The 19,391-nt window shown below is 34.8% G+C and overlaps 1 protein-coding gene across 1 annotated transcript in view; it reads right to left on the bottom strand.

The window, feature by feature from the left end:
• The window catches only part of Themis (thymocyte selection associated), a 189,393-nt gene that overhangs the window by 11,801 nt on the left and 158,201 nt on the right, over positions 1-19,391 (bottom strand). The window contains exon 5 of the mRNA XM_078019210.1: positions 1,350-1,502. Coding sequence (XP_077875336.1) covers positions 1,371-1,502 — 132 coding nt within the window. The 3' untranslated portion in view covers positions 1,350-1,370. The remainder of the gene's footprint in view (positions 1-1,349; positions 1,503-19,391) is intronic.

Below are 19,391 nucleotides of genomic sequence, written 5' to 3'. Positions count from 1 at the left end.
CTTGCTTAGAACCATTACTTTAATTCCGGGTTCTTTTTGTCTTTAAAAACATCACTTGCAGGCATATGTTGAAAGCAGGTGCTTCCCTGGTTTATGACATACTCTGCATTATTCACTGAGTACAGAGAACCATGGCCTTGGCTGTAGTCTCCCAGAGATGCACACCCAAGGAAAGATGAGATAACAGGTTTCTCTATGATTGAAACAGAAACTTTGATCTCAGGAATTGTGTTATCCGGTATTTTTTAGGATCCATAATCTTAAAGGAAAAAAAAAATAGTTTCCAATGAATTAATAATGGCTTGAGACTCAACACACGGCAGCAATTTTCACCGCTGAGGTTGTTTCTTTTATAGTCACACTTGATTAGTATTTGAAATGTGGAGGAATTGCAATATGCATGGTTTTCAAAGTCCTTTACAGAATTTCATTTTTATCACTCAGAGAGAGTCAATGAAAAGGTAATAAGAACAGCTCTATGGGATATTTTTATAGGAGTGTCAGAAGCCAGTAAGCTAACTACATGAAAGAGCTCAGATTGTACAGACAGGGTTTGGAGCAGAAACACTTCAGAGACTTTATATCTAGTGTTTTGACTTTTACATGTCCTTGGAGAAAAAAGTGTGCTAGCTACAAAACCAAATAAGGAGGGAAAAGGAACAAACTGTATGCTTAAGAATAATTACAGTTTCAATTTTCCTTCAAACTAAATGTGAAATTTCAAAGATAAAGTGTAATAGAAACTGGGCTGGTTTGTGTATCTAAAATATTGCCAGAAATGAAAATTCTTATTTCCTTGCTAACTCATCTCAAATTTCCACCATATGGAAGTGAGTCTGGGTAGCTTAATTGAATGCTATCAACTTCACAAGTCCATTTGTTTTTGTTTTGCCCTCAGTATACAGCAAGAATATCAGATCATCATCACTATAAACTAAACCATTGTAATTCAAGTCTGCATTAGATTTCTTATCTGATGCTTTTTAAGATTTAAAAAATCTCAATTATTTTAACCTCTTTTCAAGGCATGAATTTTTCTTTTTCATTCTTCTGGAAAGGATGTCAAGATATTATTTTCATGATAACACAAGCAATCTTAAAAGAAAATACTTCTTTACTAACAAAAAACATAAACGAGGGGGGAAAAATTGGTAGTGGAAAACAATAAAGAGTCCCATCATTATTGTGGGTGTGTAGTGTCATGCTGCACTTAAAACTTCAGTGAGAATTTCAGGGCAAGGAAGTCACTTTGGCTAAGCCATGTATTCCAAACAAAATGGTAGGAAGAAACTGTATATGGTGTGTCTTTTGTAGACAATTGAAACCACTATTTTGTAAGTTTAACTGACCTGTAGTAACATTGAGGCTGACTATTGCCGGGATCCCTGCTTGCTCTTCTCTCTCTCCACATTGGCCAAATCATTCGGACAACCAACTGGTACTCTTGAATCCAGGCCAGCTTGATTTGAGTGAAGTTTCTTGGACACATCAACATGGTGACTCTGAAATGACACAGGCCAGCGTGATTGATTTTACAAGTAAATTATCAGTCCAAAATAAATGTTTCCCAGAGATATAACAAGGATAAACACTTATCATATGGCAACTCATTTCTGTATGTCTTAAAGAGAATAGTCTATATGTCAAAGTAAGTTATAAATTATAAGTTCCTCAATATATTTTGATAATTTAAGTGTAGAATTTTTAAGGCCATCTAAGTGACTAGAAGAAGTTGTTTGGCACACAAAAAAAAATCATTTTCAAAGACTTTTTTGTATGTGTTACTTTTTTCCTTATGAAGGCTTAGAACATATTTTTAATTTAGAGCATTTTAACTGGTTTTATTTTTATAGTCAAATAATACAGACCTTGTTATATATTACATATTGTTTAACGAAGAGTGGGTATCATTTCTGTATTATCTGTACTCTTTACATAAAATATAACATCTATTTGAAATTTACATATATTTTTATCAGCATCTTGAAAAGCTGAGAAACTCTTCTAGTCAACTTAAGAATAATAATTCATTGCATAAATCAATTATATTGTATAAATGAATTATTAAGGCACAGTATCAATGGCCCCTATAACTCATCTCACACATAAAAGATGTCATAGTGCTTGACATTCCACTGACATATTTTATACTTTAAAAGGATCATCAGATAGGAAGACCTAAATAAGAAATACAGCTGAAGAACTTTGATTCATACCCAGATTCAGACTAGAAGAATATCAGTTTGAATGTAATTACAAAATATTTGAAGATTCATAGTCAAAATTAGCCACATCAATTTTGGCCATCTACATTAGTTTGTCTCACTAACGGATAGAATAATGAGAAACTTTTCTCTAAAGTTCCTTCTACCGAATAGTATAGCATTAAATTAATTAAAGATTGATTGTATAAAATCAAAGGCTTTTAAAGCTTGGAAAGGGCAAATAAGGAAATTAGAGTTCAGTGTGATTAAATAATTCACCCGTATTAGCAAAATGAATAGTGTCAAGCCTCAGGGATTTGTCTCCTGACCCTTAGTATGGTGCTTTTTTGTCATCCTACGATTGATCTGCTGAGGTTTTCCCTGCAGGGGAATGGTTGCACTGATGGTCCCAATTCTCCACTGTCTGTATCCATGTCCTTTACATGAAATTTTGCAGAGCCATTTAAATCTGGGTTTTATCTTGTCCATTGGCTTCTTCTGGACTAACAGCATATTTTCTAAAATGGAGGCTTAAGAGACGCTTGCACCATTTGTTTTGCTCATGCTTATATTTCCACTAGGCCTTGAGAACGTGACCTGTGTAGATTAGCCTGCTGGAGGCTGAGTGTGAGATGGAGTGGGGTTAGGTTATCAGTTGCCCAACATGAGGCAACTGGCAGCCAGAGGAGCCTAGACATTTTGAATCAGGATGGAGTCCTATTACCCTGGTGTTGAAGACTGAACACCCAGGAAATGCCAAGGCAAGAGCAAAAAGTTTAATTTAAAGAATAGAAGAGAGAGCGAGAGCCAGAGTGAGAGCAACCTCTGGAGAGGTGGGAGTGCAGAGCTGGTGCCTGAGAGAGTAGGGGTGTCTTGCCCAGATTTCAGGTTTCCCTTCTTCTAATGCCCCCTCCTCCCATTCCACCTGCTTGGTGACCAGAAGAGCAGGAAAAAAGCCAATCAGGGATTGGTTCTCCCTATTTTCTATATCTGCCCAAAATGGTAGAAAAGGAGCCACCCAAAGGGTATTCATTAACAACTGCTTGCTAGGAGGAACAATTCCCTAGTGACCTTGGTAAAAGGTGAGGAGAAGGGAGAGAAGTGTTCTGGAGGTATTAACATTCCATATCCTTTTTTAAAAAAAAGTTATTCATTTATTTACTCATTCATTCATTCATTCATTCATTCTAATTAGGTATATATGACAGCAGAATGCATTTACACAACTACACCAGCTCCCATCTTCCCTGGCCTGACCCCATCACCTATCTACATTTTGTTCAAAATTTGAGCAAAACCTATACAGTTCACCTGAAAACAGCTCAGTTTGGCTAAACCTGGCTAAAACACAATCTCATGAACTAAGTGTATTTTGGGCTTGTATGTCATTAAGTCTTTTTGGTGGCCATCCAGGATTGTGTGATAGTAGATAATTGGTGCATTCAACAACCCAATTATCTATATTTTCTCAGACACTGGGTGTGATATGAGAACACAAATATAAAAGTGACCTAGTTTCAGACTCTAATTTGTTAAAATAAAATTTCTTCAGTTGTTTAAGCACAGAATTAAAATAAGAGCATGGTAAATCATTTGTACATAGTTCCCAAATTCTTTTTCTAACGATAATGTGTCCTAGTGATATTACCGGGACAAGTCAGAAGATCAGAGTTTGAACGCTGATATCAACTAGCATTAAATCACCACACTTGTTTACATTTGACTTATCCACAGCCAATGAAAAGGCCTATCAGCCAGTATGACTTTTAAAATATATTGTCAGGCATACATTATCACACAAATTTTGAAGAAAAATGGATTCAACCAACATTTAAGTATCCTCCTGATTTTGAATTAGATATCTTTGGAAAATGTATTAGTTTCAAGCTATTAGGTATTAAATCATAGTTTCTTAGCATTGAGAAATAAACTAAAGAAGGAATGTACTTAATGACTTTTCATATCAAATTCAAGTAATAACATTACAACATTGAGGGGAAATCTAACAGTTCATATAAATTATGCATCTTACATTCCATAAAGCAATGAAGAAATACTGGATTCTAAAAAGTTCTTAAATCCTTTGTCATGAAAGCCCAATGAGAGAAAATAAGCACTTGGTCGGAATAGGTCAGTTATTACAAAGGTCCTGTGCTTCATGGTACAAACCTCTGGCAGATTAGACATTTTTAATAGATATTAACATTTCAGACATTAAGAACTCCTCTTTGCTGGAAGCAGTCCCCACACTGGAGTCTCTGCTCATCAAGCCCTGTCAGATTACCCAGCCATTTCTTTGCTTTATGTATTATATCCAGGCTCCTGTGACCTAAAGGGAGGTAGCTTTCTCTCAAGCTAGTAACCCTTTCAAATTTTTCATCTTGTTTACCTCCTCAGCCTCTCTTTGCCACTTCCCTGCATCTCCACATCATACTGAAACATTTATTTTCTGTTACAGTATAAAATTCTCTCAGTGCTCCATTCTTCATTGCTCTGTGCCTTTCATTAACTCCCAACTCTCTCCCTTCTCTCACCTCTTTCCTAGTGCTCAAATTCTTCCACTGTGCCTTTAGAACTTTGTCCCGCGGTTTTCAACCTTCACTGACTATTCCACTTTCAGAACATTGTTTCTCCCTAATTGGCTAAATCCCTATTCTCCATTGAATATATCACTTGTCTTGCAAGTGAGGATGACTACTTATTCTTTTACATCCTGGTTATCCTCGGGTTCATGCTCTCCTTATCCTGAGTGTTAGCCATTGCACCCTTACCTCCTTGCTGAATTGATATCCCCATCATGTTAGTCAGTAACAAAATACCTGAGAAAAATCAGGCATAAAGAGAAAAATGGTTTTGAGACCACAGTTTTGGAGGTTTCTGTCTGTGATAAGTGGTCCTGTTGTTTTTTGGGCCTGTGGTTCAGAAGCACATCATGGTAGGAGAACATGGAGGAGAAAGCCTATTAACCTTATGGTCCAGACACAAAATAGAGAAAAAAAGACTGGCATCCTGCAATCCCCTTTGAGGGCATGTCTTCAATGATCTAAAACCTCCCACTAGGTGTCACTTCTTAAATGTTCCCACCACTTTCCAAAGGCACCAAACTGAGGACCAACTCTTTAACCCATGAGCCTTTATGGAGACATTCAATACTCAAATTATACCACCCACCATCTAGCTGTGCACCATCTCTCTTCTTGTTGGTATCATCTGTCTACTAATCTCTACTCATCATACATCCTTCATAAAAACACTTTGGCAACCGCATTATTGCTGTCCCTTTTAGCTTCAGTGTAGCCATAATTCTAGATGACATCTATATATATATATCTTTTTCAATACTCCAATTGGATCTCCTTATTGCAAATGAACTTTTAATTTCTTTACCTCAGCCTTCCACTACCAAAAGTCACATGTAAAATTTTTCATCACCTTAAATGTTTCAAACCTCCAAATTACTAAGTGGCCATCTCCTATTCTCACTTATTTTCTCAACTCCAGACAAATATCCTATCTCTAAGACAGCTTTGTCCATGACTTCATTGAGACCTGAGATCCACCGATCCCCCTACATTCTCCATATGAATTGGGCTCTTGCTCTTTTTTTCCCCTTTTCTTCTCTAACCAGCATCCATTCCAGTTCAAAAACTTCAGTTTGGCCTATAACCTGTCAGAATTTATCTTGTTCTGTCCCAACAGCATCTGACATGTCTAGTTACTCCCTCTCCTGGGTCTCTGATGTTCTTCTTCCTATCACTTGGAGTTACTCATTCTTCTTTGCTGGACCAATCTCTTTTATCTAAATATTGAGTGGTAAGCATTCTCTGGGTATTGTTATTTACATAGTTTTCTCTTTATCATCCCTAGGGAAATTTAACAATGCCATAGTTTAATTAATCATCTACATGTTTATGACTCTAGAGTGGTGATCTCCCTTATTATGAAATAGGATGAGGGTGAAACGCCATGGTAAATATTCTGAACTCCAACTCTAATGTACTTTCCACTCCACAATTCTACCCATCTCTTCCTTCCTGTCTGAAGGTTTGGGTATTCCATTCTCCTGGAATATTCTTTAACTCTTTTCCCTTAATTTTACTAAATCTTGAGTTTCTGCCAGTTTTCTCTTACCTTATAAATTTTAGACAGAACTCTATTTTCTATTTGAGTATCTTGTACTTCTATTATGATGCAATTTTCACAATTATAATCAAATAATACCTGGTTTCATGTTTAATATATCTCTCCCTAATTAAAATATAAACACCCCTTGAAAGTAAGGACTATGCTTACACTATTTACTCTCCTCATTTTTTAATTTGAGTGTCCTAACAGTTATAGGTTTTAAATGACTACACATTAAGTGGATGAATAAATCCATGAATCATGTGTGAACTTCATTTCTATGATGCATTTTTTTAGCCACATATCAGTGATTGCTGTGTAGTCACACATTATACACAAAAACAAAGTTCTGTTATATCCAAAAAGCATTCCTAACAGTACTACTTACTGTATAAATGAAAGGCATATATGTTTGAAGATGTTTTATCTGTAAAAATACATATTTCAAATCCTGTATTTTAAAATAAACTTATTAGTGTAATCACTGCAAACATTATAATTATATAATGCCCCATACATCTTTGATTCAAATCAGATTGACCAACTATCAATGGCAGTTATAAATCACAATAATTATTATGTTAGAAAAATTGAGAATTGAGAATTAAGAGTGTTCTCACAGTAGCCCTAGACATGAGAAAGTGTCCTGACAACAATTGAAGAAATAAAAGTATCAGTCACTGGTTTGATGTCAAGTCTTCAAGCTGCAGGTAGGGTCCACAGGAAATTGATAAAATATGTACAAAGAATGGATGGGAACATGGATAAATCTGAACTGGCTTTTGCAATCACTCTATAGTTGTACTTCAAAATTGAATTCTGTGTAGTTTCCATTTAAGTAATCATTAGAAATGAGTTTTTAGGGTCTTGCATATATAAAATGGCTATTAAATTATTTTTATGTTATTGTTGGTTTATAGTTTCCATGTTGTTTTAGTGTTTCCATCAAATAATAATCCAACTACAAAGTACTAAATGTATATCTCATGAACAAAGAAAGGAACAAATGAACATCACCCCCCAAATATGTTAATTTACATATCCATTAAAAAGAATCAAAGGATTTCCCCCAAATATTATATCTAAGGTAATTTTGTCGGATAAAAATCATACTTTTCCAAACATTTTTTTTGAAGGTTCCTAGTCCACGATATGATATTCTTTGTGTCTCTTCTCTCCAAAGATCAGTAGGCTTGCTTTTCCTGAGAAAGCTATGCAGGACTTTTCTTGGGCAGGGATGAAATATTGTTCATATTTAAAACAAAATGAAGTGTCCCAGATAATGTACCTTCCTTTTTACTTTGTAAAAATGCAATCATCTTCTAACTGACTATAAAAAGGAACATCCTTCTTTGCTTATAGAAACAACTGTTCCATGGTCTATACTTTTTCACTTCAGAAAGTAAATTTAAGTGATAGTTCAGAAGAAATTTCAAGTGACATTTGAAGACATTTTTCATTAACTTTCTGAGAACTAAATTTGATTTAAAACAAAATTAATAGCCATAATTCAGAGATTATACATTACATTAAAGTAAAGAAGGATCAAAAAGGAATCATAAGTAATATAGGCTTGTTGGGCATATTTAAAATATCATTCCAAAAGAAAATGCACTCCTTTATATAATGTGTCTTCACTGTGTGTGTGTGTGTGTGTGTGTGTGTGTGTGTGTAGGAGGTGGTCTCTTCTTTTGTAGTTGTGACGTAGTTAAATTACCATAAATAATTTAATAACTTAGAAGACCATTGAGTTGTTTAAAGAAAAAAGAAAAAAACCTAGTGAGCAGACACAATTATGTGTCATTTGTATTCCACTATGTCTTGTGCATATATATGTGTGTATTCTCTATTGTTATAGGATTGAGTGACCATAAATAATTTATAAGATGAGCAAGTGATTTATAAAAACACAAGAAATTTCTCATTGTGCATTATGAAGATCCAATTTAATGGAGGCTAATTTTTTTTGAGTTAAGTATTTAAACAAGCAAGAACGTAAACTGCAAAAGTAATCTAAATCTGATCATCCACAAAGTCCTATCTTTCAGCCAGTATTCTCAGGTTTCATATAATTATCCACATATACTCTTAAACTGTCTTCTTTGCACAGAACAAATTATTCTTTACATCAATTAAAAGACAGTGCTTTGGAGCTTGCTCTACCAGATTCCGAAGACACACCGTCTCTTGACACCTCTCCTGTTTTCTGCAGCCTTATATTGTTTTTAGAAGCTTTGCTCAGGCTTGTATTTTTAGGTGTCACTTCATCAGCCCGTTAGAATCATATCCAGTTCTTCTCTTCTCCCCAGAGCTTTAGAATGTGGCCCTCTCCTATGAAACTGCTTGCTGGTTTCATTCACCCTTCTCAGGAAGTGTTCCTCACCCACTAACTGTGAACATCTTCAAATGGACCTTGCTGGCTGAACTCTACTCTGGTGGTGGATCAGGCACTTCACCAGAAGTACAGGCATAGACATGTGATTGGATACGAGACATCTTTGAACCCAATTGTGGTTGCCAGATGGTACAGACTTATCTTTCTTCTGCCTATTCCAAGTATCAGCACAAAGTCAGATGTATGAAAGAGCTTGGGTCTCTATGTTCCCTGCCCTTTTCGTTGGCTCATAGAAGTGGCAGTAGGTCTATCAGAAAGAAAGATGCTTGGATAAGGGAAGCTTTGGAGCAAGGTGTTAGGTGAATAAGATCCTCTGGCATCGCTTCCCACAGACACACTAGGTCAAACATCTATTGTTATACCAAGGGCTAAGGATATCAGGTGAGAGACCACTCACTGGGCTGCTGTTAGTGTAACAAATGTATTGAAGAAGCCAGGGAAGAGAGAAAGTTGCCTGAGCCACCCCTCTCCCAACTCCAAGCAGCCCAGGATGAAAAGAGGCACCTCCCCCCAGGACATGAGAAAGAGAATTAAGTCAGGGCCTTAGATCTGAAACCTAGTACCAGGCCCCTGGAGGAGAAATCTAGTGCTGGAAAAAGTCCTATAACCAGCCAATACTTGCAGACTGAGCCCCTGGAATTGTCTTATGCTGGAGGACTGATAGCTTCTAACACTCTTCCCCCAAACTTAGATATCAGAGTTAGGCATGTGACTGCTATTGCTGGGGAGCAGAGCACAGAAGCTAACATAGGCCTCTGTCTCAAAGTCAAGGGTCAAACCCAACACAGTGAGACCCAGTACCTGGTACAAAATGTAAGTAACCATGTAAGGAGACCAGAATTCACAAAGCCTCTCAACAGGCTTAACATCAAGTACAGACCTATGCACTGGCAGGAAGACACAAAGTTTGCTGAACTTGGAGCAGGCCTGGAGCAAACCCACTATCCTCCTGAGACCATGCAGGATTCTGTAGCTGAGACTCATGGACAGCTCAGGTTAGCATCAACTTTGATTGTAAAGGGACTGTCTCTATCACCAGCTGCCAACCTCATGCAGCATAGCTGTTGAAGTCTAACCCTGGGTAGATCCTCAAAGCCTCCAGCCCTAGATCTGCCTGTGGATAGGGCCTCCAGAATAGCTCCAAATATAATTTCACTCCAATTATCATCACCTGTGGCTGGTTTTAGTAGTTTTGGACCATGAGTCCATATTAGAAACAGACAGCCTAAGGCAGCCTTGGTTCTAAGATAGTGTTATGCTGGTATTAATGGGCTCATGTTTTTACATAACTTGACAGTTTCAGTGTCCATAGATGACATAGATGCTTAGGTTTGGTGTTTTCACAGTGACTGGATTCAGATCTATTCCAAATCCTACAGTATCTGACCACAAGCTGGTAACTATAGACATGGCATTTGGACCAATGGTGACACCAGAGAGAGGCTTAAATGGAAAGAATACTATCGCTAGGTACTCTCCTATTTCTTTCTGAATAATACACCAACACTGTATTTGGAAATAACCTGCCCTTGGATTTCCCTCTGGGACTGAAACAGTGGCCACATACAATAGCTAACTCCTGGGTCTTGGTGACATCTGGTGCTGAAATACTGGAAGTGACAACAGTGTCAATGATAGTAATCATCTTGCTCAGAATTTATGGGAGCAAGGTGATGCAAGGGCGTTTCTATATACACAAATCAATAAACATAACACACCATATCAACAGAGTGAGGAACCAAAACCACATGTTCTTCTCAATTGATTCAGAAAAGTCATTCAATAAAATTCAATGTTCCTACATGATAAAAACACTGAACAAATTTGCAAACAAGGAACAGACCTCAACATAACAAAATCCATTTGTATTAAGCCAGTAACTAACATTATATTGAATGGGAAAACTGAAAGCTTTCTCTCTAAGATCCAGAACAAGACCACTACTCTTATTAAACATACTGCTGGGATGCCTAGGAAGATCAATTAGACAAGAGAAAGAAATGAAAAACATGTAAATAGGAAAACAGGTCCAATTGTCACTGTTTGCCAATGACATGACCTTTGATATTAGAAATCTCCCATATTGCTACAAGAGTCTGTTAATACCAATAAATGTTTCCAGAAAATTTGTAGCATATAAATGAATATAAAAAATTAGTAATGTTGTTATATTCCAATAGCAAATTATCTGAAATGGAAATCAAGGAAATAATCCCATTTATATTAACCACAATAAAACCAAGAAAATAATACCTTAGAAACAAATTAAACCAAAGACGTGAAAATAAAAGTTATAAAGCACTGATAAAAGAAATTTAAGAGGACACAAAGTGGAAAGATATCCCACTTTTATGGATTGGATGAATTAGTACTGGTAAAATATCTACACTATCCAAAGCAATTTATAGATTCAATGAAATCCCTATAGAATTACCAATGGCATTCTTCATGAAGCTAGAAAACACAATACTGAAGTTTATGTGGAACCATAAAATAACTCAAATGGCCAAAATACCGTGAGCAAAATAAACAAAGCAGGGGGCCTTGTACTGTCTACCTTGAAAACATACTACAAAGCTATGGTCCTTAAAACAGCAGGTCACTGGTATAAAAACAGACATATGGACCAATGGACAGAAAAGAGAACCTAGGAATAAACCCACATTACCTATTGTCAATTGAATCTTGACAAAGGTGCTGCAAACACACATCAGAGAATGACAGTTTTTTCAATAAACAGTGTTGGAATAATTGGATATCCTTATGCAGAAGAATGAAACTAGATGCCTATCTTTTGTCAATTATGAAGATCAGCTCAAAATGGATTAAAGATTTAAGAAAGATAAGACCCAAAACAATATAACTACTAGAAAAAAAACACAGGGGAAATTCTTGAGGACATTGTAATGGACAAGGAGTTTTTTGACAACAGGAAACAAAACGAAAAATAGACAAGGTATCACATCAAACTAAAAAGCTTTTGCACAGCAAAGGAAATAAACAGTGCAGTGCATAGATCATCAAAAAAAATTAAAATCACTAAAAAATGATGTTTCTATTTCCCTGGTTGCCCTGATAAGATATGACAAGCTTCATATCCTAGTCCTTCAAGGACATCCTCTGCCTTCTAGAATGGCTAGGACGACATCCAAGAAAAACGATTCTTCTAGGATTCAGAATCTTATCACGTATCATCATCTATCAACAATCTTACCATTTCTCCGGGAAAGAAGTTCTTCATTTACTATTAAGACTATTTTAAATTTTCACTTTCAAGGACATATTTTAAGAATACATTATGTATTCATATGAGATATTTTTGCCAGCACTCATATTTCACTTATATAATTCAGCTGCATCTTCTATTTCCATGTTGAAACTGGGAAGAGAATAATTTGATTCCTAGAATTCCCACCACTTTTATTTAATGTTGATTTGATTGCCCTCTTAGGAAAAATTTTTAGCTCATGGATACAGGAAGAAATTAATATAATTATATACTCTTATGATAAAAAAGTATAATATTTTTTGACTATGGTACTCTGGTGGAGACTTCACCACCTTTTATTAAACTCAATTGATTCTTGCTACTCTAATGCTTTATGAATTCAACCAAAGTGAAATAGGCATTTGAAGTAAATGTTTAGTCAAGACTTTTTTTTTTTTTAAGTGAGGCCTCAACAGTTAAGTAACTTAGACATTGTTGATATAATTGTCATTATAAAGGGAATACATGAGAAATCCTGCTGCCTTCAAAAACAACCCCACCCCTCCAGATACTGGACAAGCATGAAAAATAATTTGCTTTTTTAGAACTAAACTGGCAAATGTCTTTCCTGTAAAATAACAAGGTCAGCTTGTTTTAAGTGTTGATATTATGAAAATTGGAGTAGCTCTTTGGGCATAGATAAATCTTCCCCTTTTTCCCCCTTATTTTGCCTTCCAGCAAATATACAAGTAATTCATTTGCATGGTTATTGTTATAACTTTAACAGCTCCTGTTTTAATGGGAAAATCATAACTCTCAAATTGTGTGAAGGTAATCTGTGGCCAAAGGGCAGAAAAATAATCTTATTTTGAGTTACAGAAGCAGGAATTACAATGGAATGAACTATACACCACATTTTTTGGTTATATTAGTTTTTGTTGGAATTAACTTTGAATTAAGGGGCATAAGAATAGCATTTGAGCAGTCTCCAGAGAGCAATACTTGCTGTAGATGGCAGATGGGAACTGTGGTATGCTATATAAGTCGGTATCTAAGAAAATTATTCTAAATTTATTTATTAAGAATCACATTTTAAATTATCTTAACCTTCTGTACATTAACATATCACCTTTCACATGAGTTCAGAAAGTATACATCCTGGCAACTTGATTTAAAACATTGCCATGTTGTTATTTAAACTAGAAAAATTTTAAAATTTGTTTTAATTAGTTACATATGACAGTAGAATGCATTTATACACTTTGATATGTCATTTATAAATGGGGTATAATTTCTTGTTTTTTTCTGATTGTACATGTTGTAGAATCACATTGGTCATGCAGTCATATATGTACATAAGGTAGAAACAATTTTGATAAATATGAGTCCTCTTAATATTTCTTTGAACATTTAGGTTGTATGACATACTAAAGGCATACTTGCAACTAAAGTGTTGCTAAAATATAAAAAGCTCAGTTGGGCATGGTGGTACATACCAGTAGTAATCTCAACTGCTTGGGAGACTAAAGCATGATGATTATAAGTTCAAGGCCAGCCTGTATAACTCAAATGTATCTTACTGGTAGATTACTTTCCTATCAAGCTTAAGGCCCTAGGATCAACCCATAGTATCAAAATGTTTATCTATCTATCTATCTATCTATCTACACACATATATATGCATATACATGTATATATCTATATATATACATACATATGTGTGTATGTATATATATAGAGAGAGATTAAAAATGAATTTAACTTAAGGTGAAAATTTTTAAAAATAAAATAAAAATAAAAAGGGAATCAGACATAGGTCCCTGAGTCAGAAAAGGTCAGAAGAGCAGCTTTTATGAAAAAGGGTTTCAAAGAAATGTCCGGATTGAGCTAAGTGAGGAGTAGGAGAGCAGACTTCAAGGATCTCTTTCTATGTTTGGCTCTTGTTCACAACAGCATGATGTATATCTTTGCTCATAATGCCCTCTTCTGCTCATCTCTCCACTTAACATCCCTCTCCCAATATGGCATCAAAGGATCCAAATATTCACACATCTATTTAGCTTTTTTTCTTCATCTTTGTTAACCTCTTATAAGTATAATCAAGACTTGGACTTTATTGTCTCTCAGAAGTTCTCCATCCTCAAGATCTTGGGTTTTAGCATTCTTCTGTGCTCACACTTGCTCTTACTAACCCTGTTCTTCCCTCTCATTCTTCAATTCATTTTGGCCAATGGGTCTCCTTGCCTCACTGACCTCAAGTCAAGTCTAGGGGTCCTTAGATTCTGTATGTTATCAGCTTGCTTTCTGTGTTGATGAGATCCTCACTGTCCATTTTTTTTTTCTATTTTCTTTACCAGTCCCTAAAAATGTCTTTTTCTTCTCTCACCTATCCTAGAAAGTCTTTAAAGTTTGCAAGAGGAGAGGTTTTATAGATTGCACACTGTTCCCAGAAATAAAGGCATATAACATTGGAAATATTCCAAAGGATCATCCTCAATACATTCTCTACAGGATGGTTCTTTTTCTACAATTATTTTTGTCCTATTTTAATTAAATGATCAGCTCAGGTGTGCTTGTGTATGTTCCTGGCTACTGACAGATACTTATCACAGATTAGGTAAGCACATTTATTAAATAAATCTTAATGCTAATACATCTTTAATTTTGGAAAAAGTGTTTTGTCAGGAGATAATCAGGAAATCTTTAAATAGTGAGAAAGAGTGGCAAAATTTCTCCATGTCACAAAGTAACATGAAGATTTTTGCTGTTTTATGCTTTTGTTTTTATACATTAATTACATTCAGAACTTCGTCAACTCATGATTACATTTCTTTGCTGCTGAACTTCATCAACTCATGGTTATAATTTCTTTGCTGTTGTGACTAGTTTATAAAGACATTGGGAAAGTATTTCATAGGTAGATTCATCTCTTTAGTGTTTCTTTAGGATCACTTTTTAAAATTCTAAGCAATCCAGTAGATCCATCAGTGGTTATATTTACTCAGTTCTTCCATAAAACAACGCTTTCACTGAAGAAGTTATTAAGGGTAGAATAATGTCTTAATGCATAAAAATATTCCTTTATATGTTTTGTTATTGAAACACAACCTAACAACTATAATGGACAGATGTCAGGAAAAAAACCTGATCTCTCATGTGACTTTATAGAAAATTTCCCTCAGTTATTTTTTCATAAAAATAATAACAAAAAATAACATTTATTTGAGCATAGCAAGTGTCAAGCACTCTTCTAAGCCTATCACATACATTAGCATATTGAAATCTTCAATATTTTTCTGAGCATCTTCCAAGAGTATTTAAAATATGGTTTTAATTTGTCATCATATCACTTCTTTTTTTTTTGTTTTAGCTAGCAAGAAACAGTATGTTTAATAATATCTAACTCTTTCTTCATTACTATTAAAAATACCCCAAAGAGTTAACATTAATTTTAGTGAATTTTAAATGTAATGACATAGTGGATTGAATTTAACAATTTTAAACAGTACTGGAAAATTATAGATAATTATCTTCATATTCTTATTGTTCTTATTACTTAGTTTTAAAATATATTGTTAATCACGATAGCTTCATTTTCTCAGTGAATAATATTACATAATACAGAAGAAAATATGGTGAAGTTCATTGTCACTCAGTGTGTTTGTAAATCTTCATTTCCATCTTCTTTATAATTACAAATTTTTGGCTGACATCTTGATAGGCATGACTAGTTCCTCTTTGTTCCCTCCTAACGTGACTGATAGAGAAATATTAGAAGTATGAAAACTATCAATTCTATTTTTTAAAAAACTGTTTTCTTTTGTCTACATTATAAGTACAATAATATAATAAATATGTTTACCACAATATACAATACTTAGAGAGAAATGCACAAAGAAAGGACATAGCTCAATAATTTCATACAAATTAAAGGAACCTATGAAACAGTTGCCCAGATCAAGAAAGAAACCTATGAAACAGTTGCCCAGATCTCTCTAATGGCTCAACCCAGTTGCACTTAGGATCACTTTCAAAAACTCTAGACAATGCAGCTACTCTATTAGTGGCTGTATTTAACGACTGACCTGATACCTAATATCATATCTTAGTTTGCATTCCTATTTGACAACCTTTGTACATTTTGAGCCATTTAGTTTATTCCATTTTGTTTTTTGCTTCTTTCTTTATGTCCATGATATACAGAATATTCTACGGTAGATATTTGTCTTTTCTAGTATTGAAGAAGATTTGAGTAATTCTGAATTTATAGCTACCATCAATAATACTGCTATGAATATTCCTGCAGATGTCTTTATTTTTTTGCATAATTCTATTGGGTTACATATGCACAATTTTCTGTAGGCATGTAATTGCTGGGTCATAGAGTATGTATGTACATGCCCAACTGTAGTAGATAACTGCAAATAATAATTTCCCAGGAAAATACACTGAAACCAGGAGTGAATGGTATTATAGGATCTCCAAATCCTCACTAAGACTTGGTACTATCAGTCTACTTAAAATTTTCAGATTCTGAGATGCTGGTGTTATCTCACTGTGGTTTTAATTTGCATCTCCCAGAGAACTGAAGAGATTAAATTGCTTTTCATTGTTACATTGGTCATTGGAAGTACTTCTTATGAATATCTGCTATTGTGATGTAACTATTCCAATGTTTCCCCATTTTCTCTATTGTGTTGTCTGTAATTTTGTTATTAATTGGTAAAAGTTCTTTATATAGTCTGAATATAAGTTCCTTTTAATATTTCTTATCTACTTGCAAGTAGCTTCCTCTGTTTTGCCTTTTCTTTCTCTAAGTGGTGTCTTCAGTTTTAATGGTGCTTTCATCTAGAGGCTGTTCACAGTAATTTTTAAAATTGCCTATTTTTAAAGGTTTAATTTTGTTTAAACTACAAAATATAATTTTCACACAACTTAACTGTGTTCATTGGATCTGTAGCAGAATATAATTCCCTGAAATCAAGGGTGCCACCATTTCTCTCTATGTGAGATCTATCTCAGCTTGAAAGACACTCGGTCTCTGGAAACAAAAACAAAATCCAGTAACCAGAACTGTCTGATAATTTTGAGTTAATATGATCATCTCCAGCAGTTAATTTTAATTCAAAGAAATAACCAGACATTTTGTAAATTTTGATGAAATGCACAAGTACTTCCTATGGAGTAGTCTTTCTAAAAACTCAAATTTGTATCTGTTAAGCCTCAAGATTTAACTATTGATTCACAGGAAATCAAGATAAAAGAACATCTTGGAAAGAAGGTATTCAGAGGAAAAACAATCCTAGAACCTATGATAACTAGAACATGTAGAATACGTTACATTTAGTAACCAGGAAAGAAACTGATATGAAGAAATTACATGTGAAGTACACAGAGTCTTGGAATAAGTGTTTGGGAACAACATAGAACACTAAAACATCATCAATTAATTATAAGTTTCTAACTTGAGTGACTGTACAATTGCCATTTCTGCTCCTGTTCACTGGCAACCATAGGAATATGATCAGTAAGATTCATGTTGTAGCAAACACTAAGGAACAAATCCAGTTCTTCCAGTATACTAAGGAAAAAAAATGAAGAAAACCTATAAATTAAGAGACATAAAAACATATCATTCAATTGCAATAATTAACATTATTTTAGATCCTGATTCAAACTTTAGGAAAGCATTTATGAGATACCCAGGCAAATTTAAGACTTTACCTGATACATAATGACTTGGAGGAATTATTATTAACACAGTTATTTGTTTCTAAGCATCCCTACCTATGAGAGTTATCTGCTGAAGAATCTGCATCTGTAATTAAATGAAATGATGTCTGTTTCCACCTCCTCCCCCTCAAACGTACACATACAACAACAGGGGTGAAGAGTAAGGAATATAGATGGATGAAACAAAATTAATCTTCAGTGGATGGTTGATGAAGTCAGGGGCTGGTTTCCCAGAAGTATGTCAAGCTATTCTCTCTTTGTGTGTATGCTTGAACCTTTACATAATAAAAAGTTAAAAATAGTTTGGCCTGAGACTTGAGAATAATGATATGCTACAATGTGAGTACACATAGAAACATACTGGATTTCAGGAAGTAGGCTAATGTTCTTAAATCTTAGGGTCAAGGGTGATGATCACTATTAGGTTGAAAGGATATTTCTGGGTCACCTATGGTCTCAGAGGAGAACTTGAAAAATTCGACTTTCCTCTAAGAACTGCAATAGAAGCTACTGTACAGACAGTTTGATGGACCAAGATTGCAATCTAACAATACTGTGCAAATAATGGCTGGGATTTTGCAACTGGCTTTCAAAAGCATCTGAAAGATAATTAGAGACAGCACATGTTTCAGGCAAACCTGTAACAGTGTACGAGAACCTGCTACTAAAAGCAGAAGTTACCATTAGACTAAAGAAAGAGACAGATAGATCCAGGATTGCACAATTCACTCTAAGTCCCTAATAAATTGTAATTGTACAATTCTGAATCTTGGGCAGCAGCAAAGTAGGAGGATCCTTGAACTACATTAAGAAAACAGGAAAGGAGACCAGGATGTCACTATGTGCAGATGAACTGTAACCTGTTCTTCTGAAAGGAAGAAAAGAATATTGCTGAGACAGTTATCATTACTAGAAAGACTTTTTACCTATATAACAAGACAAATTTTATTCACCATACATTTCCTCCCCTCATCCATCCAGAACTGGTACCTCCCAAACTCCAATTCCTTTCTGCAGCTTAGGATACTACATTAGCTTCAATAATCTGACCCTCAAGTTTTATATTTTATGGGACTTCTGTACACAGCTATGTCATTGAATGTGGATTTATTTCTATTAACCTGTCTTACATCGATTAATGTGTTGCTTAGTCAAGGAACACAGAAAGGTAGAAGGGAGCAGTTTTTCCCTCACACACACCACTTATATAGACCTAGACTACCTGGGAGACTTTGCTAGGGGACAGAAATAGACCAGATTCTCCAGTGTGACCCATATCACCATCTATCATGGCATTTATTCTAGATTAATTACAGGGAGTTAAAGAGAGAAGAATGTTTGAGTTCTATTGTCTTTATCACCTATACCCAAAGTTCATGCTTGAGAAGAACATAAAATTTAGACATGTCATTTCTCTTTAGATTTGTTATTAACTCACATTTTAGTCATATATTAAGAGAAAATTAATTTGTTATATGTGTATATATATATATATAATTTGTACATTAAATGGAGATACAAATTCAAACTGAAAAATTAGTGACTATATAGTTGTCACCCACAACCACACCATCCCAGACTTCCTAATATGCTTCAACCCAGTCCCATGTTGACTTTGGAGTGAGAAATTCCATAAGGTTGAGACTAACATTGATAAGGGACTTTAAGAACTGAATATTTATTGATATGGTTTTATAATACCAAGAGTAACCTCAGGCTCATATAA

The sequence above is a fragment of the Ictidomys tridecemlineatus genome, chromosome 8, assembly GCF_052094955.1.
Source record: "Ictidomys tridecemlineatus isolate mIctTri1 chromosome 8, mIctTri1.hap1, whole genome shotgun sequence".
Lineage (NCBI taxonomy): Eukaryota > Metazoa > Chordata > Mammalia > Rodentia > Sciuridae > Ictidomys > Ictidomys tridecemlineatus.
The sequence above is the reverse complement of the archived record's forward strand: the minus strand, read 5'-3'. Positions and strand labels throughout refer to the sequence as shown.